The sequence below is a fragment of the Aedes aegypti genome, chromosome 1 (assembly GCF_002204515.2).
Source record: "Aedes aegypti strain LVP_AGWG chromosome 1, AaegL5.0 Primary Assembly, whole genome shotgun sequence".
Taxonomy (NCBI): domain Eukaryota; kingdom Metazoa; phylum Arthropoda; class Insecta; order Diptera; family Culicidae; genus Aedes; species Aedes aegypti.
The window spans coordinates 208929733-208953270 of NC_035107.1; the positions used below are offsets into that span (position 1 = coordinate 208929733).

The 23538-nt window shown below is 48.5% G+C and overlaps 3 protein-coding genes across 6 annotated transcripts; 1 reads left to right on the plus strand and 2 right to left on the minus strand.

Moving 5' to 3' along the window:
- Positions 1-1301: 1301 nt before the first annotated feature.
- LOC110681507 lies at positions 1302-3709 on the minus strand. 2 transcript variants are annotated; one of them, XM_021857404.1, is made up of 4 exons: positions 3437-3709; positions 2917-3382; positions 2509-2856; positions 1302-1811 (listed from the first exon to the last, which is right to left on the minus strand). In XM_021857404.1, the coding sequence occupies exons 1-4, from the start codon at positions 3457-3459 to the stop codon at positions 1437-1439; spliced, it is 1212 nt and encodes a 403-aa protein (XP_021713096.1). In that variant the 5' UTR covers positions 3460-3709; the 3' UTR covers positions 1302-1436. The 2 variants fall into 2 exon arrangements, with proteins under 2 accessions (XP_021713096.1, XP_021713095.1); XM_021857403.1 differs by having other exon boundaries at positions 2509-3382; positions 3437-3708.
- Positions 3710-12968: 9259 nt separating this feature from the next.
- Positions 12969-14174, minus strand: LOC110681509. Of its 2 annotated transcripts, XM_021857411.1 has the most exons (3): positions 13900-14174; positions 13380-13846; positions 12969-13319 (listed from the first exon to the last, which is right to left on the minus strand). In XM_021857411.1, exons 2-3 carry the CDS (start codon positions 13617-13619, stop codon positions 12987-12989), a joined length of 573 nt encoding a protein of 190 aa, XP_021713103.1. In that variant the 5' UTR covers positions 13620-13846; positions 13900-14174; the 3' UTR covers positions 12969-12986. The 2 variants fall into 2 exon arrangements, with proteins under 2 accessions (XP_021713103.1, XP_021713102.1); XM_021857410.1 differs by having other exon boundaries at positions 12969-13846; positions 13900-14172.
- Positions 14175-20360: 6186 nt separating this feature from the next.
- On the plus strand, positions 20361-22776 carry LOC110681508. 2 transcript variants are annotated; one of them, XM_021857409.1, is made up of 4 exons: positions 20361-20639; positions 20694-21159; positions 21220-21567; positions 22266-22776. In XM_021857409.1, exons 1-4 carry the CDS (start codon positions 20617-20619, stop codon positions 22539-22541), a joined length of 1113 nt encoding a protein of 370 aa, XP_021713101.1. In that variant the 5' UTR covers positions 20361-20616; the 3' UTR covers positions 22542-22776. The 2 variants fall into 2 exon arrangements, with proteins under 2 accessions (XP_021713101.1, XP_021713100.1); XM_021857408.1 differs by having other exon boundaries at positions 20362-20639; positions 20694-21567.
- Positions 22777-23538: the final 762 nt, after the last annotated feature.

Below are 23538 nucleotides of genomic sequence, written 5' to 3' on the forward strand. Positions count from 1 at the left end.
CATTTCATCATGGTCCTCATTGCTCGAGCGGAGACGAACACCCTGGAGATGGAAAAAATCGACAGCGCTACGATAAGGAAACGTAACAGATGAGAAACTATCGATACATTTATCAATTATAAAACCCCGTTTTAATGTTAACACTTTGTTTCTGTTTTTTCTGTTTTTTTCGTTTCAGCAATCAAATAACCGAACCAACTCTACTATCTTTTCATTTCTTCTTCGTTATACTTATAGTCCTTCTGGCACTGAACCGAGTGGTGCGCCTTCCGCTTTCTTACTGGTGCTGTTTTTCCTGTACATTTGGCATAGTGTCGGAGGTGGTGTACTGTATTTGCTATACAACGCGCTACTTTCGATATTGTGCTTGGCGTGTGGGGAAGCAGTACTAGTGGTGAAGCGGAGGGCGCCATTCGGTTTAGTGCCAGAGGGACTATATCTATTTAATGTATCTGAAGCTTGTGGGACCGCTTTAATTCCGGCGCCTGCTTGTGGAAGATCCCGGTGTGCTAAACGGTATAGGACATGTTAACGGGGGAGGCTTGGTAGGTCCTCACCCAGCCCGTGTCTAGATGGGCGGATAATTGTCTGCCAGGGTGTGGATTGAGCAATTACAATTACAATTGATATTTCGAAGCTGAATCATCATCAACTTAAGTTTGAAAATTCAGACAAAGAAGTTCGATTAAAAACTGTTTGTCATATTTTTCTACTCTTTTTAAAGAAATTATTCAAAATGCTACGTCCACAAATTGGGAAGCCTCCCTCCCCCCCGTCACACATCGTCACAAATTCGAGAATACCCCCCTCCCCCTAATGCTACGTCATTTATGGACGACCCCTAATCGCGTTCGAAAAGTTGCAAAATTTACAATAAAGCTCATTAGCCGTTAACCCTCAAGTTATTTTTTTTTTTAAATTTTGGCTGTTTTTTATTCAAGCAAAATCTTTGTTTGATTCAACATATTGTGATCGTCGGATTAACTAATTATTTTATTTTGAAACTAACAATTAATCAGAGAAACAAACAACCTATTTTTGGATAGAACCAAACCAGCTGTTTGTAAAAATTAACTAAAAAAATAGTTTCGAGCAACCATACAAGAACATCAGGTATCAGAAGGCCGGCTCCAGAGACACGTTCTGCGATATTTGGGAGGTTTGCACCGCAAACAAGCCAGTTTAAAACAAAATCTTAAACTTACAGTTTCGAATTCAAAGAACATTTTTGTTGTTTCAAACTAGGATTTACACTCCCAGGTTTACACCACCATAAGTAATGAATGAGTAGGCGAGAGAAGAACAGCTTCATAAAAACATTTGTATTTGATCTATTTGGGGTTCATTACGATACAAACGAATTTAATTTAGAAACTTTATGAAATGCCAACGTTTAACACTAAACAATTAAATCGGCTACGTTCATAGTTGAATAATTAACGCTTGCGGGATTGCTTCTTTTCCTTTAATCGTCTCGCGTTTTTGAATTTCTCATTCAACTTGTGGGACACGCGCGACTGCAGTTTACGTCGCGGATCATCGTCCTCCCGTTCCTCTAGGTTGATCCGTTGCATCAGTTTGTCGTGGATGAATGACACCTTGGTCGGGCTGGCAGGGATGTGCGTCGACGACTCCGGATGACGATAGCATTGCTTGCCCCGCACGGATCGGGCTGCTAACTGATCTCGGGTCCACAGCTGATCTGCCAGGGCGGAGATGAACTTTCCGTCGCCTTCGAGCCCAACGGGACATTCAGCGTTGATTTTCTCTATCACCTTCGGGTCGACGAAGTTCGATTTGTAGTTTCGAAACTGTTGAGAGGAATGAATTGAACGTGCAGTCAGGGCTAAAAGTTACTGAGTGTCTTAAAACTAGGAATTTTAGTGGCTAATTTTAGCTAGCACATTCACATAAGAAAGCTACATTCTTTTATTCGTCCAAAATAATTCGAAAACAATAATTTTCCTTCTATACACCCAATTTCACCGAGGTCTGCCTAATTTGGCAACTCTCACACGCAATCAATGTGATTGGCCAATCAGGGACCGAAGTTCAGAAGCACCCGAAGTGAATTTTTGAAGATATCTAAAAATAAAATTCTGAGACGAATTTTTAAGGAAGATCGCACTAAATGAACTCCTCGTGAAATCTTTGGAGTAATATCTGTAAAAGCATTGGACAAATATTTGAATGAATTTCTGGTAGAAATTTTTGTAGAAAATCTAGAAGAAATAATTGTAATGTCAGCGAAGATGCAAAATTAAAATCATAGAACTATTCTTCCTTAACCTGACCAAAGTATTGTAATTATCAGGCTAACTTAAAATGAATGAATGAATTACAAATTAAATGTCCGGACAGATTATATGAGGAAACAAACACATATCGTTTCCTTTAAGGTTTCTTAGAGATTCATGGTCTTTTTTATCCTGTTTGATCTCTTTTTTCAGGTGATCTGTTGGCACGACTATTTCTAAATTAATGAGTAGGTATTCATCTTCAACTCACCGGTTCCGCTGGCCCTCTACTTTCCCGCCGCAATTGATTCAGTTCCAGTCGATAGTTCTGCTTCATAAGTGAGTTGATTTTTCGCCGGGCTTCCGCTAGTTTCTCCTCCGCCGATGTTTCTTGCTGATCTTCTGATGCTTCGCTCGATATCTGACTGAAAGGTGAACTCGATCGGAGCTTCTTTGCTGGATTGTCTTTGGCTGTACATTTCGCATGATTCTTAAACTTACTGACTCGTCCCTTCGGAGTGTCCGAAGGATCCTTCGGTTTTTCCACTGATATGCTTAGGCTGTCGTCCTCGTCGGCACTGTCAGCATCTGAATTGCGCTCGCTGATAATATCTCCTTCACTGAATTCGCTGTTTTCGTCAAGGATTGGTTTGCGAGATGAGGACTCGCATATTTCACTCTTTCCTATTTCAACAGTATCTACAGTAACGCATTCAACTTTGTGTTCTCCTTGTCCAACATCGAGTCCCTGCAATTCCTCTTTCACCTTATCCATGGCCTTCCGTTCGATTTCCTTTACTTGTATCACAAGATACTCCTGTATTCGTTTCTGAACGTCCTCGTAGAATGCTTCAAATTTATGGTTGGAACCGGATTTATCCTTAGAATCAGCTTCTTCAACCAGCAGCGGTTCCTTCATTCCGCGCAATCGATTCAGCTCGCAGTTGTAGTCCAGGCATTTCTGTCGATAGGTGAAGAACTGGTTCACAATTCGGATGCAGCAACTGCACACCACACAGGGAAAGTCCATCTCGAAGGTGATCCTGATGGAAGTGCACTCGGCGATCATTTGCAAAAGCTTGTCCTTGTTGGGAGCGCTGAAGACGTCGGTTAGACCGTTCTCAGAGGAGCACAAGCGGCACCGGCTGCAAGAGTGAGATTATTATTGAAAATTGCATTCATGGGGCATACCTTCTTACTTTAGTTCGCCGAGGTCGGTCATTTCCGGAATTGATACGTTTTGTAGTTTAGAAATTGATTTGATTTTCAAATTCAGCCTCAGTAACTTGTTGATAGCGCAGTCTGATCGAGAAGCTCAAAACACAGCGAAAAATTCACCACAGCTCAGATTATGTTTACAGCGGCACTAAGAAAGAAACCATATACACGCTAACATGAAAGTCTTGCAGAGTAAAGTAAAACTCGACTGTTCTGGTTGAACGTCTAACTAATAATGAAAATTTATTACTAATCAACAACCTACGTTGCTAAGTGTTGCTATGGTATTGCCTAGGTGGCTATACTATAGTACATAAGAGAGTGGGTACATAAGAAGGTATTCGTTGGTTACAAATTCAAATAATCATGGATTGCTTCGATTGCAACACTCCTCCTTAAGCAACGAATCCAATTAACTTCTTATTCTCTTCCAGCTTCTGATTTACAAGGGCCTTGGTGAATCCGTCGGCAGGTTGCTGCTTTGTGTTCACGTAGCCCAGTTCGACTACTCCTTGATCCAGCACATCTCGGACAAAATGGTGCTTAATGTCCATGTGCTTCGTTCGTGGATTGTATCCTTGGTTCCGTGCGATACAGATGGCTGATTGATTGTCGCACCGGATGGGAATCGCTCGCACGCCGAAAATCTGCGATTGGAAGTGGTGCCACCAAAGTGCTTCCTGGACCGTGCGAGAAAGCGCAACGTATTCCGCTTCGCACGAGGACAATGCAACTGTTGGTTGCCGTTTTACGTTCCACGACACAGCTCCTCCCATGAACGTGAAGACGTATCCGGTGGTGGACTTCCTGGAATCCGGCTCTCCTCCCCAATCGGCATCTGTGTAGCCAACCAAATCCGCGCAACGTTCCTTGGAGTACGTCAGTCGGCTCGATCGGGTGCCTCGCAGGTACCGCATAATGCGCTTGACAGCATTCCAGTGGGTACGTCCGGGATTCGCGTTGAATTGGCTAACTTGGTTGACCGCGAAACTGATATCCGGCCGCGTCGTTTGCGCCAGATACGTGAGACAGCCCACTGCCTCCTGGTAGGGTACCTCCTTCATTTCGCGCGTCTCTTCCGGTGTCGTCGGGGACATGGACTTGTCCAGCTTGACACTCGCCTCCGCTGGCGTGGAGACTGGGTGGCAGTTCGCCATGTTGAACCGCTGCAAAATGCTGTCGACGTAGTGCTCCTGATCTACCCACAGCTTGCCATTCTTCCTGTCCCGCGTGATCCTCAGTCCCAGACAGAAATTCGCTTCGCCGAGGTCCTTCATCTTGAAGCAGTTGTGCAGAAACGATTTCAACTTCTGCTTCAGCTTGGCATCGTTGGTGAAGATCATGAAATCGTCCACGTAGATTGTGACGAAAATCATATTCTCACCGTCGATCCGGAAATACAGGCACGGGTCGACCTTCGATTGCTCCAGTCCGAATTTCTTCAAGGCCTGGTCCAGCTGGTTGTTCCAGACACGGCTCGACTGTTTGAGCCCGTAAAGTGCCTTTCGCAACCGACACACTTGCTTCGAGGTGCCAGCAAACCCTCTCGGTAGCTCCATGTAGATGACCTCGTCCGATAGTTCCCCTTGAAGGAACGCAGTGACGGCATCCATCTGCTCCACGTCAAGGTCGTGCTTCACTGCCAGCGCCAGAAGGTATCGAATGGTGGAATACCGTACCACCGGGGAATACACTTCGTCGAAGTCGATGCCTGGCCGTTGTGAGCACCCTTTCACCACCAAGCGCGCCTTGTACCGCTCGATGTCACCGGTTGGTCCTCGCTTCGTCTTGAAGACCCACTTGTTTCGGATGGCCTTCCTGTCACTAGGAAGACTGGTCAGCTCCCAAGTTTCGTTCTCCTCCAGGGCTGCAATCTCCTCACGCATGGCCGCGATCCACTTTTCGCGATCCGGTCCGTTGAGGGCTTCTTCGTAGCTTTGCGGGTTATCGAACGACGTCTTGGGGCACATCGGGGTGGACTGGGGGGAAACAACTTCGCCAGAAAACGAACTATACGTAACGTAATCAGAATACTTGCCTGGGGTTCGGCGCTCCCGGTCGCTGCGCCTAAGCCCTTGCTGCTCAACAGCTGGCCTACCAAGTTGCGACGGGAGCGCAGGCTCATTCTCGGAATCCAGGAGGTCCATGAACTCAAGATCACTTGAGCCGCTATCGGATGCAGCCGACTCCTCAGAATCGTCTTCGTTGACATCGTCGTCGCCGACACTCGGTTCCACAACCGGGTGTTGTCCGCCACTTGCGTTCGGCTCGTCAACTGTGTACAGCTCCATGAACTGTATCTGCTGCTGTTCCTCGCTGATTCCGACCAAATTTTGCGGTTCTCCCTCTTGAACCACAATCACGTCACGGCTGATCTGGACTGAACGCTTGACCGGATCGTACACACGGTACCCCTTGGTACCATCGGCATATCCTACGAAAACGGCTTTCTGGGATTTGGCGTCGAACTTCTTCCTTCGTTGCTTCGGGACGTGGACTAGTGCTAGCGACCCGAAAATGCGCAAATGTTGCAAATCCGGCTTCTTACCGGTCCAAGCTTCTTCAGGAGTGGTCTGGAGTGACCTCGTCGGGCTTCGGTTGACGAGGTACGCCGCCGTTGAAAACCGCCTTGGCCCAAAATTCTTTTGGCAGGCGCGAATCGTTTAGCATGCTTCTGGCCTTCTCGATGAGTGTCCGGTTCATTCTCTCCGCTACCCCGTTCTGCTCAGGGGTGTACGGACAAGTCTTCTCGTGCCGCACTCCATCTTTCGCCATGCTGGTCCTGAAGGTCTTGTTGACGTATTCGGTCCCGTTGTCCGTCCTCAGAACCTTCAACTTCCTCCCTGTCTGGCGCTCGGTCATGGCCTTGAAATTTTCGTAGGCCCCAAACGCTTCGTTCTTTCGTTCCAGGAAATAGAGGAACACTTTTCGACTCGCATCGTCGATGAACGTCATCACATAACGACTGCCACCGACAGATGGAACTTCGATGGGTCCGACCAGGTCCGAGTGGACTAAATCCAATAGCCCTTCGGCTCGCGACTCACTGGAAGGAAAAGGATTACGTGCATGCTTACCCTCGATACAAGCGATGCACTCGGGGATGACGTCGTTTGCCAACTCGATGCCGTCTGCCATCGCCATCAGCTTCCGCAAGCTCTGACGATTGAGGTGACCAAGCCGTCGGTGCCAGATACCAGTGCTCGGTGTAAGCATTGCCTGCTCGTGCTTCCGGTTCAGCTTGTACAGGCCGCCTGACTGCGTACCGGATGCGATCACGATCCCATCGTGCTCACGAACCTCACACTTGTCCGCGTCGAAGACCACCTTCAGCCCCTTTTGGCAAATCTTGCTGATGGATAGGAGATTGGTGGCCAGTTCCGGAATCTGCAGCACTTCCTTCACTTCGATCGGGCCTTCCGAGAGATCCAACTTGACCAGACCCTTCGCGACTGACATCATGCTGCCGTTGTTCGCCGTTGCCACCGGGTGCGCCATGCGGTGTTGCTCGACGAAACCATCGCCACTCCGAGACATGTGGCACGTGGCGCCGGAATCGAAATACCACTCTTTATCGCTTACCTCGCCCATCGCAAAAACGCTGCACAAAGCTTTGCCAGCCGTTCTTGGTGAGTTTTGCTTCTGTGGACACTTGGCTGCAAAATGCCCCCGCTTCTTGCAGTTGTGGCACGTGTCATCCTTCTTCGTAGGACCATTGTTGCCACCACGCCGCCTCGATTTTGGGTTCGAGTACAACGCTCCGTCACCGCCGCTGGTCTTGGGTCCACTCGGCAGCTTCACGTCCTGCAAAATTTTTGCCTTCACCGCGTCCGACGTTAACGCAGTCCCCGACGCCTCAAGTCCCATAATCATGGGTTCGTAGTGCTCCGGAAGTCCCATCAGCAACAATGCAGCAAGCCATGTGTCGTCGACCCTGAAGCCGATTCCCACAAGTTTATGCGCTGTGGACATCAGCTCGTCGACATACGATTCCACGCTGCCGCACTCGTCCAGCCGAATGGATGAGAGCTTCCTCAGCAACCCGATTCTCCTCGTCAGACCGTTGTCCTGGAAAGCGTTCCGCAGCTTGTCCCAGGCCTCCTTGGCATCCTTTGCGTCCTGGACGAGACTGTAGTTCGTCGTCTCCAGGCTCAAGCAAATTGTGGCCAACGCACGCAAACTGACCTCATCATCGATAGCCTGGCCTTGGGCTGGCGACACCGTGTACCAGAGTACTTTTTATTACGTTCATAACATTTTTTATTGATAATCATTGCAAATCATATACAAAATGCATCGCCGTATTTAAGTTTATACTTTGCGATGCATTTTCAAAATTAAATATTTTTCGTGCATTTAGTTATGACTATGTTGGCCACCGTCCAAACGGATGACGTCGAATCCCGGATAGTGGAGGAGGAAAGCATTCACATCATGTTCTTTGCATCGCAGTGCCGCCTGTGCGTTCGGGACATAAGTACCAAGGCTAACAACCTGATGCCACTGTTCTGTCACAAAACCCGAAAGCCAGCCAGTTCCGATCTCATGGAAGAGATTTATGTGACCGTCTGTCTATTGTTCACCTACAAAGACGATAGCGAAGCCTGTATCTGTAACAGTTGTCTACGACATGTTCAGAAGGCTTATCGGTTTCGGTTGCAAACCAGAACTAACAACCGAGCATTCCTAGCAACACAGGCGATTCTTCAACAAAACACAAGAATGCAGAACTTTCAATTGAAACGGTCGGTGGCAGAAATAGAACAGGTGGTTGTAGAAGCTTTGGAAGCTGATCCACCAACACCGGAACCGGTAGTTGACGTTAAGAAAGTCAAGCTTGAGCAGGAAGAAGAAAGTCAAGATATCAAGGAGGAGCGTGTGGAATCTGATGAATGGTTGGAGGAATATGTGGAGGAGAGATTGGAATCCGATGAAATATTGGATTCTTCTTCGATTGTAATGGAAGTCTATGTAAAGGAAGAATGTTGATATATTAATTGATTTTGTATTATAAAAAGATAATTTAATCATTAGATAATCACGTGTTCATTATTGTTTAACGTGAACTTCAAGTAGAATAATTTTTAAAATAATCGACATCATCCCGAAACATCCTCAAATTTCCGTATTGTCGATTATTCGTAATCAATTAGATATGGTCTTATCCATTGGTGTACTAAACTGACTCGGTCGAAGAATTTTGACACTAGAGCGGGGCCAAATCACGTGGGGATCATACGGGAGCATGCCCCGCTCAAGTGTCACAATTCTCAGACCGAGCTAATTTAGTACATCGGTGGGTTAGACTATTGTATGATTCTACGAGATGAATTAAGAGATGGTCTAATCCACTGGTGTACTAAATTCACTCGGTCTGAGAATTGTGACACTTGAGCGGGGCACGCTCCCGTATGATCCCCACGTGATCTGGACCCGCTCTAGTGTCAAAATTCTTCGACCGAGTCAGTTTAGTACACCAGCGGATAAGACCATTATAGCAAGTATGTGGTAAACATATGGTCTAATCCACCGGTGTACTAAATTCACTCGGTCTGAGAATTGTGACACTTGAGCGGGGCACGCTCCCGTATGATCACCACGTGAGCTGGACCCGCTCTAGTGTCAAAATTCTTCGACCTAGCCAGTTTAGTACACCAGTGGATGAGACTATGGTCTAATCCACCGGTGTACTAAATTCACTAGGTCTGAGAATTGTGACACTTGAGCGGGGCACGCTCCCGTATGATCCCCACGTGATCTGGACCCGCTCTAGTGTCAAAATTCTTCGACCGAGTTAGTTTAGTACACCAGTGGATAAGACCATTAGGAAATGGTCTAATCCACCGGTGTACTAAATTTACTCGGACTGAGAATGGTCTTGTCCACTGGTGTACCAAATTAACTCGGCGAAGAATTTTGACACTAGAGCGGGTCCAATTCAAGTGGAGATCATACGGGAGCGTGCCCCGCTCAAGTGTCACAATTCTCAGACCGAGTGAATTTAGTACACCGGTGGATTAGACCATTGTGACACTTAAGCGGGGCACGCTTCTGAATGACAGTTAGATTTTCTTATTGGAAAAAATATGTTTTGCTTCGAGTTCAGTTTATTCAGTTTACTGCTCCCGAGCAGGCGATCGGTGCCTCGAAGGTACCGCATAATGCGCTTGACAGCATTCCAGTGGGTACGTCCGGGATTCGCGTTGAATTGGCTAACTTGGTTGACCGCGAAACTGATATCCGGCCGCGTGTTTGCGCCAGATACGTGAGACAGCCCACTGCCTCCTGGTAGGGTACCTCCTTCATTTCGCGCGTCTCTTCCGGTGTCGTCGGGGACATGGACTTGTCCAGCTTGACACTCGCCTCCGCTGGCGTGGAGACTGGGTGGCAGTTCGCCATGTTGACCGCTGCAAAATGCTGTCGACGTAGTGCTCCTGATCTACCCACAGCTTGCCATTCTTCCTGTCCGCGTGATCCTCAGTCCCAGACAGAAATTCGCTTCGCCGAGGTCCTTCATCTTGAAGCAGTTGTGCAGAAACGATTTCAACTTCTGCTTCAGCTTGGCATCGTTGGTGAAGATCATGAAATCGTCCACGTAGATTGTGACGAAAATCATATTCTCACCGTCGATCCGGAAATACAGGCACGGGTCGACCTTCGATTGCTCCAGTCCGAATTTCTTCAAGGCCTGGTCCAGCTGGTTGTTCCAGACACGGCTCGACTGTTTGAGCCCGTAAAGTGCCTTTCGCAACCGACACACTTGCTTCGAGGTGCCAGCAAACCCTCTCGGTAGCTCCATGTAGATGACCTCGTCCGATAGTTCCCCTTGAAGGAACGCAGTGACGGCATCCATCTGCTCCACGTCAAGGTCGTGCTTCACTGCCAGCGCCAGAAGGTATCGAATGGTGGAATACCGTAACACGGGGAATACACTTCGTCGAAGTCGATGCCTGGCCGTTGTGAGCACCCTTTCACCACCAAGCGCGCCTTGTACGCTCTGATGTCACCGGTTGGTCCTCGCTTCGTCTTGAAGACCCACTTGTTTCGGATGGCCTTCCTGTCACTAGGAAGACTGGTCAGCTCCCAAGTTTCGTTCTCCTCCAGGGCTGCAATCTCCTCACGCATGGCCGCGATCCACTTTTCGCGATCCGGTCCGTTGAGGGCTTCTTCGTAGCTTTGCGGGTTATCGAACGACGTCTTGGGGCACATCGGGTGGACTGGGGGGAAACAACTTCGCAGAAAACGAACTATACGTAACGTATCAGAATACTTGCTGGGGTTCGGCGCTCCCCGGTCGCTGCGCCTAACTTGCTGCTCAACAGCTGGCCTACCAAGTTGCGACGGGAGCGCAGGCTCATTCTCGGAATCCAGGAGGTCCATGAACTCAAGATCACTTGAGCCGCTATCGGATGCAGCCGACTCCTCAGAATCGTCTTCGTTGACATCGTCGTCGCCGACACTCGGTTCCACAACCGGGTGTTGTCCGCCACTTGCGTTCGGCTCGTCAACTGTGTACAGCCCATGAACTGTATCTGCTGCTGTTCCTCGCTGATTCCGACCAAATTTTGCGGTTCTCCCTCTTGAACCACAATCACGTCACGGCTGATCTGGACTGAACGCTTGACCGATCGTACACACGGTACCCTTGGTACCATCGGCATATCCTACGAAAACGGCTTTCTGGGATTTGGCGTCGAACTTCTTCCTTCGTTGCTTCGGGACGTGGACTAGTGCTAGCGACCCGAAAATGCGCAAATGTTGCAAATCCGGCTTCTTACCGGTCCAAGCTTCTTCAGGAGTGGTCTGGAGTGACCTCGTCGGGCTTCGGTTGACGAGGTACGCCGCCGTTGAAACCGCCTTGGCCCAAAATTCTTTTGGCAGGCGCGAATCGTTTAGCATGCTTCTGGCCTTCTCGATGAGTGTCCGGTTCATCTCTCCGCTACCCCGTTCTGCTCAGGGGTGTACGGACAAGTCTTCTCGTGCCGCACTCCATCTTTCGCCATGCTGGTCCTGAAGGTCTTGTTGACGTATTCGGTCCGTTGTCCGTCTCAGAACCTTCAACTTCCTCCCTGTCTGGCGCTCGGTCATGGCCTTGAAATTTTCGTAGGCCCCAAACGCTTCGTTCTTTCGTTCCAGGAAATAGAGGAACACTTTTCGACTCGCATCGTCGATGAACGTCATCACATAACGACTGCCACCGACAGATGGAACTTCGATGGGTCCGACCAGGTCCGAGTGGACTAAATCCAATAGCCCTTCGGCTCGCGACTCACTGGAAGGAAAAGGATTACGTGCATGCTTACCTCGATACAAGCGATGCACTCGGGGATGACGTCGTTTGCCAACTCGATGCCGTCTGCCATCGCCATCAGCTTCCGCAAGCTCTGACGATTGAGGTGACCAAGCCGTCGGTGCCAGATACCAGTGCTCGGTGTAAGCATTGCCTGCTCGTGCTTCCGGTTCAGCTTGTACAGGCCGCCTGACTGCGTACCGGATGCGATCACGATCCCATCGTGCTCACGAACCTCACACTTGTCCGCGTCGAAGACCACCTTCAGCCCCTTTTGGCAAATCTTGCTGATGGATAGGAGATTGGTGGCCAGTTCCGGAATCTGCAGCACTTCCTTCACTTCGATCGGGCCTTCCGAGAGATCCAACTTGACCAGACCCTTCGCGACTGACATCATGCTGCCGTTGTTCGCCGTTGCCACCGGGTGCGCCATGCGGTGTTGCTCGACGAAACCATCGCCACTCCGAGACATGTGGCACGTGGCGCGGAATCGAAATACCCCTCTTTATCGCTTACCTCGCCCTCGCAAAAACGCTGCACAAAGCTTTGCCAGCCGTTCTTGGTGAGTTACTGAGTGTCTTAAAACTAGGAATTTTAGTGGCTAATTTTAGCTAGCACATTCACATAAGAAAGCTACATTCTTTTATTCGTCCAAAATAATTCGAAAACAATAATTTTCCTTCTATACACCCAATTTCACCGAGGTCTGCCTAATTTGGCAACTCTCACACGCAATCAATGTGATTGGCCAATCAGGGACCGAAGTTCAGAAGCACCCCGAAGTGAATTTTTGAAGATATCTAAAAATAAAATTCTGAGACGAATTTTTAAGGAAGATCGCACTAAATGAACTCCTCGTGAAATCTTTGGAGTAATATCTGTAAAAGCATTGGACAAATATTTGAATGAATTTCTGGTAGAAATTTTTGTAGAAAATCTAGAAGAAATAATTGTAATGTCAGCGAAGATGCAAAATTAAAATCATAGAACTATTCTTCCTTAACCTGACCAAAGTATTGTAATTATCAGGCTAACTTAAAATGAATGAATGAATTACCAAATTAAATGTCCGGACAGATTATATGAGGAAACAAACACATATCGTTTCCTTTAAGGTTTCTTAGAGATTCATGGTCTTTTTTATCCTGTTTGATCTCTTTTTTCAGGGTGATCTGTTGGCACGACTATTTCTAAATTAATGAGTAGGTATTCATCTTCAACTCACCGGTTCCGCTGGCCCTCTACTTTCCCCGCCGCAATTGATTCAGTTCCAGTCGATAGTTCTGCTTCATAAGTGAGTTGATTTTTCGCCGGGCTTCCGCTAGTTTCTCCTCCGCCGATGTTTCTTGCTGATCTTCTGATGCTTCGCTCGATATCTGACTGAAAGGTGAACTCGATCGGAGCTTCTTTGCTGGATTGTCTTTGGCTGTACATTTCGCATGATTCTTAAACTTACTGACTCGTCCCTTCGGAGTGTCCGAAGGATCCTTCGGTTTTTCCACTGATATGCTTAGGCTGTCGTCCTCGTCGGCACTGTCAGCATCTGAATTGCGCTCGCTGATAATATCTCCTTCACTGAATTCGCTGTTTTCGTCAAGGATTGGTTTGCGAGATGAGGACTCGCATATTTCACTCTTTCCTATTTCAACAGTATCTACAGTAACGCATTCAACTTTGTGTTCTCCTTGTCCAACATCGAGTCCCTGCAATTCCTCTTTCACCTTATCCATGGCCTTCCGTTCGATTTCCTTTACTTGTATCACAAGATACTCCTGTATTCGTTTCTGAACGTCCTCGTAGAATGCTTCAAATTTATGGTTGGAACCGGATTTATCCTTAGAATCAGCTTCTTCAACCAGCAGCGGTTCCTTCATTCCGCGCAATCGATTCAGCTCGCAGTTGTAGTCCAGGCATTTCTGTCGATAGGTGAAGAAACTGGTTCACAATTCGGATGCAGCAACTGCACACCACACAGGGAAAGTCCATCTCGAAGGTGATCCTGATGGAAGTGCACTCGGCGATCATTTGCAAAAGCTTGTCCTTGTTGGGAGCGCTGAAGACGTCGGTTAGACCGTTCTCAGAGGAGCACAAGCGGCACCGGCTGCAAGAGTGAGATTATTATTGAAATTGCATTCATGGGGCATACCTTCTTACTTTAGTTCGCCGAGGTCGGTCATTTCCGGAATTGATACGTTTTGTAGTTTAGAAATTGATTTGATTTTCAAATTCAGCCTCAGTAACTTGTTGATAGCGCAGTCTGATCGAGAAGCTCAAAACACAGCGAAAAATTCACCACAGCTCAGATTATGTTTACAGCGGCACTAAGAAAGAAACCATATACACGCTAACATGAAAGTCTTGCAGAGTAAAGTAAAACTCGACTGTTCTGGTTGAACGTCTAACTAATAATGAAAATTTATTACTAATCAACAACCTACGTTGCTAAGTGTTGCTATGGTATTGCCTAGGTGGCTATACTATAGTACATAAGAGAGTGGGTACATAAGAAGGTATTCGTTGGTTACAAATTCAAATAATCATGGATTGCTTCGATTGCAACACTCCTCCTTAAGCAACGAATCCAATTAACTTCTTATTCTCTTCCAGCTTCTGATTTACAAGGGCCTTGGTGAATCCGTCGGCAGGTTGCTGCTTTGTGTTCACGTAGCCCAGTTCGACTACTCCTTGATCCAGCACATCTCGGACAAAATGGTGCTTAATGTCCATGTGCTTCGTTCGTGGATTGTATCCTTGGTTTCCGTGCGATACAGATGGCTGATTGATTGTCGCACCGGATGGGAATCGCTCGCACGCCGAAAATCTGCGATTGGAAGTGGTGCCACCAAAGTGCTTCCTGGACCGTGCGAGAAAGCGCAACGTATTCCGCTTCGCACGAGGACAATGCAACTGTTGGTTGCCGTTTTACGTTCCACGACACAGCTCCTCCCATGAACGTGAAGACGTATCCGGTGGTGGACTTCCTGGAATCCGGCTCTCCTCCCCAATCGGCATCTGTGTAGCCAACCAAATCCGCGCAACGTTCCTTGGAGTACGTCAGTCGGCTCGATCGGGTGCCTCGCAGGTACCGCATAATGCGCTTGACAGCATTCCAGTGGGTACGTCCGGGATTCGCGTTGAATTGGCTAACTTGGTTGACCGCGAAACTGATATCCGGCCGCGTCGTTTGCGCCAGATACGTGAGACAGCCCACTGCCTCCTGGTAGGGTACCTCCTTCATTTCGCGCGTCTCTTCCGGTGTCGTCGGGGACATGGACTTGTCCAGCTTGACACTCGCCTCCGCTGGCGTGGAGACTGGGTGGCAGTTCGCCATGTTGAACCGCTGCAAAATGCTGTCGACGTAGTGCTCCTGATCTACCCACAGCTTGCCATTCTTCCTGTCCCGCGTGATCCTCAGTCCCAGACAGAAATTCGCTTCGCCGAGGTCCTTCATCTTGAAGCAGTTGTGCAGAAACGATTTCAACTTCTGCTTCAGCTTGGCATCGTTGGTGAAGATCATGAAATCGTCCACGTAGATTGTGACGAAAATCATATTCTCACCGTCGATCCGGAAATACAGGCACGGGTCGACCTTCGATTGCTCCAGTCCGAATTTCTTCAAGGCCTGGTCCAGCTGGTTGTTCCAGACACGGCTCGACTGTTTGAGCCCGTAAAGTGCCTTTCGCAACCGACACACTTGCTTCGAGGTGCCAGCAAACCCTCTCGGTAGCTCCATGTAGATGACCTCGTCCGATAGTTCCCCTTGAAGGAACGCAGTGACGGCATCCATCTGCTCCACGTCAAGGTCGTGCTTCACTGCCAGCGCCAGAAGGTATCGAATGGTGGAATACCGTACCACCGGGGAATACACTTCGTCGAAGTCGATGCCTGGCCGTTGTGAGCACCCTTTCACCACCAAGCGCGCCTTGTACCGCTCGATGTCACCGGTTGGTCCTCGCTTCGTCTTGAAGACCCACTTGTTTCGGATGGCCTTCCTGTCACTAGGAAGACTGGTCAGCTCCCAAGTTTCGTTCTCCTCCAGGGCTGCAATCTCCTCACGCATGGCCGCGATCCACTTTTCGCGATCCGGTCCGTTGAGGGCTTCTTCGTAGCTTTGCGGGTTATCGAACGACGTCTTGGGGCACATCGGGGTGGACTGGGGGGAAACAACTTCGCCAGAAAACGAACTATACGTAACGTAATCAGAATACTTGCCTGGGGTTCGGCGCTCCCGGTCGCTGCGCCTAAGCCCTTGCTGCTCAACAGCTGGCCTACCAAGTTGCGACGGGAGCGCAGGCTCATTCTCGGAATCCAGGAGGTCCATGAACTCAAGATCACTTGAGCCGCTATCGGATGCAGCCGACTCCTCAGAATCGTCTTCGTTGACATCGTCGTCGCCGACACTCGGTTCCACAACCGGGTGTTGTCCGCCACTTGCGTTCGGCTCGTCAACTGTGTACAGCTCCATGAACTGTATCTGCTGCTGTTCCTCGCTGATTCCGACCAAATTTTGCGGTTCTCCCTCTTGAACCACAATCACGTCACGGCTGATCTGGACTGAACGCTTGACCGGATCGTACACACGGTACCCCTTGGTACCATCGGCATATCCTTCCGCCATGAAGATGACGCTCATTCGAGAAGGTTCCTGGTACACGGTGTCGCCAGCCCAAGGCCAGGCTATCGATGATGAGGTCAGTTTGCGTGCGTTGGCCACAATTTGCTTGAGCCTGGAGACGACGAACTACAGTCTCGTCCAGGACGCAAAGGATGCCAAGGAGGCCTGGGACAAGCTGCGGAACGCTTTCCAGGACAACGGTCTGACGAGGAGAATCGGGTTGCTGAGGAAGCTCACATCCATTCGGCTGGACGAGTGCGGCAGCGTGGAATCGTATGTCGACGAGCTGATGTCCACAGCGCATAAACTTGTGGGAATCGGCTTCAGGGTCGACGACACATGGCTTGCTGCATTGTTGCTGATGGGACTTCCGGAGCACTACGAACCCATGATTATGGGACTTGAGGCGTCGGGGACTGCGTTAACGTCGGACGCGGTGAAGGCAAAAATTTTGCAGGACGTGAAGCTGCCGAGTGGACCCAAGACCAGCGGCCGGTGACGGAGCGTTGTACTCGAACCCAAAATCGAGGCGGCGTGGTGGCAACAATGGTCCTACGAAGAAGGATGACACGTGCCACAACTGCAAGAAGCGGGGGCATTTTGCAGCCAAGTGTCCACAGAAGCAAAACTCACCAAGAACGGCTGGCAAAGCTTGTGCAGCGTTTTTGCGATGGGCGAGGTAAGCGATAAAGAGTGGTATTTCGATTCCGGCGCCACGTGCCACATGTCTCGGAGTGGCGATGGTTTCGTCGAGCAACACCGCATGGCGCACCCGGTGGCAACGGCGAACAACGGCAGCATGATGTCAGTCGCGAAGGGTCTGGTCAAGTTGGATCTCTCGGAAGGCCCGATCGAAGTGAAGGAAGTGCTGCAGATTCCGGAACTGGCCACCAATCTCCTATCCATCAGCAAGATTTGCCAAAAGGGGCTGAAGGTGGTCTTCGACGCGGACAAGTGTGAGGTTCGTGAGCACGATGGGATCGTGATCGCATCCGGTACGCAGTCAGGCGGCCTGTACAAGCTGAACCGGAAGCACGAGCAGGCAATGCTTACACCGAGCACTGGTATCTGGCACCGACGGCTTGGTCACCTCAATCGTCAGAGCTTGCGGAAGCTGATGGCGATGGCAGACGGCATCGAGTTGGCAAACGACGTCATCCCCGAGTGCATCGCTTGTATCGAGGGTAAGCATGCACGTAATCCTTTTCCTTCCAGTGAGTCGCGAGCCGAAGGGCTATTGGATTTAGTCCACTCGGACCTGGTCGGACCCATCGAAGTTCCATCTGTCGGTGGCAGTCGTTATGTGATGACGTTCATCGACGATGCGAGTCGAAAAGTGTTCCTCTATTTCCTGGAACGAAAGAACGAAGCGTTTGGGGCCTACGAAAATTTCAAGGCCATGACCGAGCGCCAGACAGGGAGGAAGTTGAAGGTTCTGAGGACGGACAACGGGACCGAATACGTCAACAAGACCTTCAGGACCAGCATGGCGGAAAGATGGAGTGCGGCACGAGAAGACTTGTCCGTACACCCCTGAGCAGAACGGGGTAGCGGAGAGAATGAACCGGACACTCATCGAGAAGGCCAGAAGCATGCTAAACGATTCGCGCCTGCCAAAAGAATTTTGGGCCAAGGCGGTTTCAACGGCGGCGTACCTCGTCAACCGAAGCCCGACGAGGTCACTCCAGACCACTCCTGAAGAAGCTTGGACCGGTAAGAAGCCGGATTTGCAACATTTGCGCATTTTCGGGTCGCTAGCACTAGTCCACGTCCCGAAGCAACGAAGGAAGAAGTTCGACGCCAAATCCCAGAAAGCCGTTTTCGTAGGATATGCCGATGGTACCAAGGGGTACCGTGTGTACGATCCGGTCAAGCGTTCAGTCCAGATCAGCCGTGACGTGATTGTGGTTCAAGAGGGAGAACCGCAAAATTTGGTCGGAATCAGCGAGGAACAGCAGCAGATACAGTTCATGGAGCTGTACACAGTTGACGAGCCGAACGCAAGTGGCGGACAACACCCGGTTGTGGAACCGAGTGTCGGCGACGACGATGTCAACGAAGACGATTCTGAGGAGTCGGCTGCATCCGATAGCGGCTCAAGTGATCTTGAGTTCATGGACCTCCTGGATTCCGAGAATGAGCCTGCGCTCCCGTCGCAACTTGGTAGGCCAGCTGTTGAGCAGCAAGGGCTTAGGCGCAGCGACCGGGAGCGCCGAACCCCAGGCAAGTATTCTGATTACGTTACGTATAGTTCGTTTTCTGGCGAAGTTGTTTCCCCCCAGTCCACCCCGATGTGCCCCAAGACGTCGTTCGATAACCCGCAAAGCTACGAAGAAGCCCTCAACGGACCGGATCGCGAAAAGTGGATCGCGGCCATGCGTGAGGAGATTGCAGCCCTGGAGGAGAACGAAACTTGGGAGCTGACCAGTCTTCCTAGTGACAGGAAGGCCATCCGAAACAAGTGGGTCTTCAAGACGAAGCGAGGACCAACCGGTGACATCGAGCGGTACAAGGCGCGCTTGGTGGTGAAAGGGTGCTCACAACGGCCAGGCATCGACTTCGACGAAGTGTATTCCCCGGTGGTACGGTATTCCACCATTCGATACCTTCTGGCGCTGGCAGTGAAGCACGACCTTGACGTGGAGCAGATGGATGCCGTCACTGCGTTCCTTCAAGGGGAACTATCGGACGAGGTCATCTACATGGAGCTACCGAGAGGGTTTGCTGGCACCTCGAAGCAAGTGTGTCGGTTGCGAAAGGCACTTTACGGGCTCAAACAGTCGAGCCGTGTCTGGAACAACCAGCTGGACCAGGCCTTGAAGAAATTCGGACTGGAGCAATCGAAGGTCGACCCGTGCCTGTATTTCCGGATCGACGGTGAGAATATGATTTTCGTCACAATCTACGTGGACGATTTCATGATCTTCACCAACGATGCCAAGCTGAAGCAGAAGTTGAAATCGTTTCTGCACAACTGCTTCAAGATGAAGGACCTCGGCGAAGCGAATTTCTGTCTGGGACTGAGGATCACGCGGGACAGGAAGAATGGCAAGCTGTGGGTAGATCAGGAGCACTACGTCGACAGCATTTTGCAGCGGTTCAACATGGCGAACTGCCACCCAGTCTCCACGCCAGCGGAGGCGAGTGTCAAGCTGGACAAGTCCATGTCCCCGACGACACCGGAAGAGACGCGCGAAATGAAGGAGGTACCCTACCAGGAGGCAGTGGGCTGTCTCACGTATCTGGCGCAAACGACGCGGCCGGATATCAGTTTCGCGGTCAACCAAGTTAGCCAATTCAACGCGAATCCCGGACGTACCCACTGGAATGCTGTCAAGCGCATTATGCGGTACCTGCGAGGCACCCGATCGAGCCGACTGACGTACTCCAAGGAACGTTGCGCGGATTTGGTTGGCTACACAGATGCCGATTGGGGAGGAGAGCCGGATTCCAGGAAGTCCACCACCGGATACGTCTTCACGTTCATGGGAGGAGCTGTGTCGTGGAACGTAAAACGGCAACCAACAGTTGCATTGTCCTCGTGCGAAGCGGAATACGTTGCGCTTTCTCGCACGGTCCAGGAAGCACTTTGGTGCACCACTTCCAATCGCAGATTTTCGGCGTGCGAGCGATTCCCATCCGGTGCGACAATCAATCAGCCATCTGTATCGCACGGAACCAAGGATACAATCCACGAACGAAGCACATGGACATTAAGCACCATTTTGTCCGAGATGTGCTGGATCAAGGAGTAGTCGAACTGGGCTACGTGAACACAAAGCAGCAACCTGCCGACGGATTCACCAAGGCCCTTGTAAATCAGAAGCTGGAAGAGAATAAGAAGTTAATTGGATTCGTTGCTTAAGGAGGAGTGTTGCAATCGAAGCAATCCATGATTATTTGAATTTGTAACCAACGAATACCTTCTTATGTACCCACTCTCTTATGTACTATAGTATAGCCACCTAGGCAATACCATAGCAACACTTAGCAACGTAGGTTGTTGATTAGTAATAAATTTTCATTATTAGTTAGACGTTCAACCAGAACAGTCGAGTTTTACTTTACTCTGCAAGACTTTCATGTTAGCGTGTATATGGTTTCTTTCTTAGTGCCGCTGTAAACATAATCTGAGCTGTGGTGAATTTTTCGCTGTGTTTTGAGCTTCTCGATCAGACTGCGCTATCAACAAGTTACTGAGGCTGAATTTGAAAATCAAATCAATTTCTAAACTACAAAACGTATCAATTCCGGAAATGACCGACCTCGGCGAACTAAAGTAAGAAGGTATGCCCCATGAATGCAATTTTCAATAATAATCTCACTCTTGCAGCCGGTGCCGCTTGTGCTCCTCTGAGAACGGTCTAACCGACGTCTTCAGCGCTCCCAACAAGGACAAGCTTTTGCAAATGATCGCCGAGTGCACTTCCATCAGGATCACCTTCGAGATGGACTTTCCCTGTGTGGTGTGCAGTTGCTGCATCCGAATTGTGAACCAGTTCTTCACCTATCGACAGAAATGCCTGGACTACAACTGCGAGCTGAATCGATTGCGCGGAATGAAGGAACCGCTGCTGGTTGAAGAAGCTGATTCTAAGGATAAATCCGGTTCCAACCATAAATTTGAAGCATTCTACGAGGACGTTCAGAAACGAATACAGGAGTATCTTGTGATACAAGTAAAGGAAATCGAACGGAAGGCCATGGATAAGGTGAAAGAGGAATTGCAGGGACTCGATGTTGGACAAGGAGAACACAAAGTTGAATGCGTTACTGTAGATACTGTTGAAATAGGAAAGAGTGAAATATGCGAGTCCTCATCTCGCAAACCAATCCTTGACGAAAACAGCGAATTCAGTGAAGGAGATATTATCAGCGAGCGCAATTCAGATGCTGACAGTGCCGACGAGGACGACAGCCTAAGCATATCAGTGGAAAAACCGAAGGATCCTTCGGACACTCCGAAGGGACGAGTCAGTAAGTTTAAGAATCATGCGAAATGTACAGCCAAAGACAATCCAGCAAAGAAGCTCCGATCGAGTTCACCTTTCAGTCAGATATCGAGCGAAGCATCAGAAGATCAGCAAGAAACATCGGCGGAGGAGAAACTAGCGGAAGCCCGGCGAAAAATCAACTCACTTATGAAGCAGAACTATCGACTGGAACTGAATCAATTGCGGCGGGAAAGTAGAGGGCCAGCGGAACCGGTGAGTTGAAGATGAATACCTACTCATTAATTTAGAAATAGTCGTGCCAACAGATCACCTGAAAAAAAGAGATCAAACAGGATAAAAAAGACCATGAATCTCTAAGAAACCTTAAAGGAAACGATATGTGTTTGTTTCCTCATATAATCTGTCCGGACATTTAATTTGTAATTCATTCATTCATTTTAAGTTAGCCTGATAATTACAATACTTTGGTCAGGTTAAGGAAGAATAGTTCTATGATTTTAATTTTGCATCTTCGCTGACATTACAATTATTTCTTCTAGATTTTCTACAAAAATTTCTACCAGAAATTCATTCAAATATTTGTCCAATGCTTTTACAGATATTACTCCAAAGATTTCACGAGGAGTTCATTTAGTGCGATCTTCCTTAAAAATTCGTCTCAGAATTTTATTTTTAGATATCTTCAAAAATTCACTTCGGGTGCTTCTGAACTTCGGTCCCTGATTGGCCAATCACATTGATTGCGTGTGAGAGTTGCCAAATTAGGCAGACCTCGGTGAAATTGGGTGTATAGAAGGAAAATTATTGTTTTCGAATTATTTTGGACGAATAAAAGAATGTAGCTTTCTTATGTGAATGTGCTAGCTAAAATTAGCCACTAAAATTCCTAGTTTTAAGACACTCAGTAACTTTTAGCCCTGACTGCACGTTCAATTCATTCCTCTCAACAGTTTCGAAACTACAAATCGAACTTCGTCGACCCGAAGGTGATAGAGAAAATCAACGCTGAATGTCCCGTTGGGCTCGAAGGCGACGGAAAGTTCATCTCCGCCCTGGCAGATCAGCTGTGGACCCGAGATCAGTTAGCAGCCCGATCCGTGCGGGGCAAGCAATGCTATCGTCATCCGGAGTCGTCGACGCACATCCCTGCCAGCCCGACCAAGGTGTCATTCATCCACGACAAAACTGATGCAACGGATCAACCTAGAGGAACGGGAGGACGATGATCCGCGACGTAAACTGCAGTCGCGCGTGTCCCACAAGTTGAATGAGAAATTCAAAAACGCGAGACGATTAAAGGAAAAGAAGCAATCCCGCAAGCGTTAATTATTCAACTATGAACGTAGCCGATTTAATTGTTTAGTGTTAAACGTTGGCATTTCATAAAGTTTCTAAATTAAATTCGTTTGTATCGTAATGAACCCCAAATAGATCAAATACAAATGTTTTTATGAAGCTGTTCTTCTCTCGCCTACTCATTCATTACTTATGGTGGTGTAAACCTGGGAGTGTAAATCCTAGTTTGAAACAACAAAAATGTTCTTTGAATTCGAAACTGTAAGTTTAAGATTTTGTTTTAAACTGGCTTGTTTGCGGTGCAAACCTCCCAAATATCGCAGAACGTGTCTCTGGAGCCGGCCTTCTGATACCTGATGTTCTTGTATGGTTGCTCGAAACTATTTTTTTAGTTAATTTTTACAAACAGCTGGTTTGGTTCTATCCAAAAATAGGTTGTTTGTTTCTCTGATTAATTGTTAGTTTCAAAATAAAATAATTAGTTAATCCGACGATCACAATATGTTGAATCAAACAAAGATTTTGCTTGAATAAAAAACAGCCAAAATTTAAAAAAAAAATAACTTGAGGGTTAACGGCTAATGAGCTTTATTGTAAATTTTGCAACTTTTCGAACGCGATTAGGGGTCGTCCATAAATGACGTAGCATTAGGGGGAGGGGGGTATTCTCGAATTTGTGACGATGTGTGACGGGGGGGAGGGAGGCTTCCCAATTTGTGGACGTAGCATTTTGAATAATTTCTTTAAAAAGAGTAGAAAAATATGACAAACAGTTTTTAATCGAACTTCTTTGTCTGAATTTTCAAACTTAAGTTGATGATGATTCAGCTTCGAAATATCAATTGTAATTGTAATTGCTCAATCCACACCCTGGCAGACAATTATCCGCCCATCTAGACACGGGCTGGGTGAGGACCTACCAAGCCT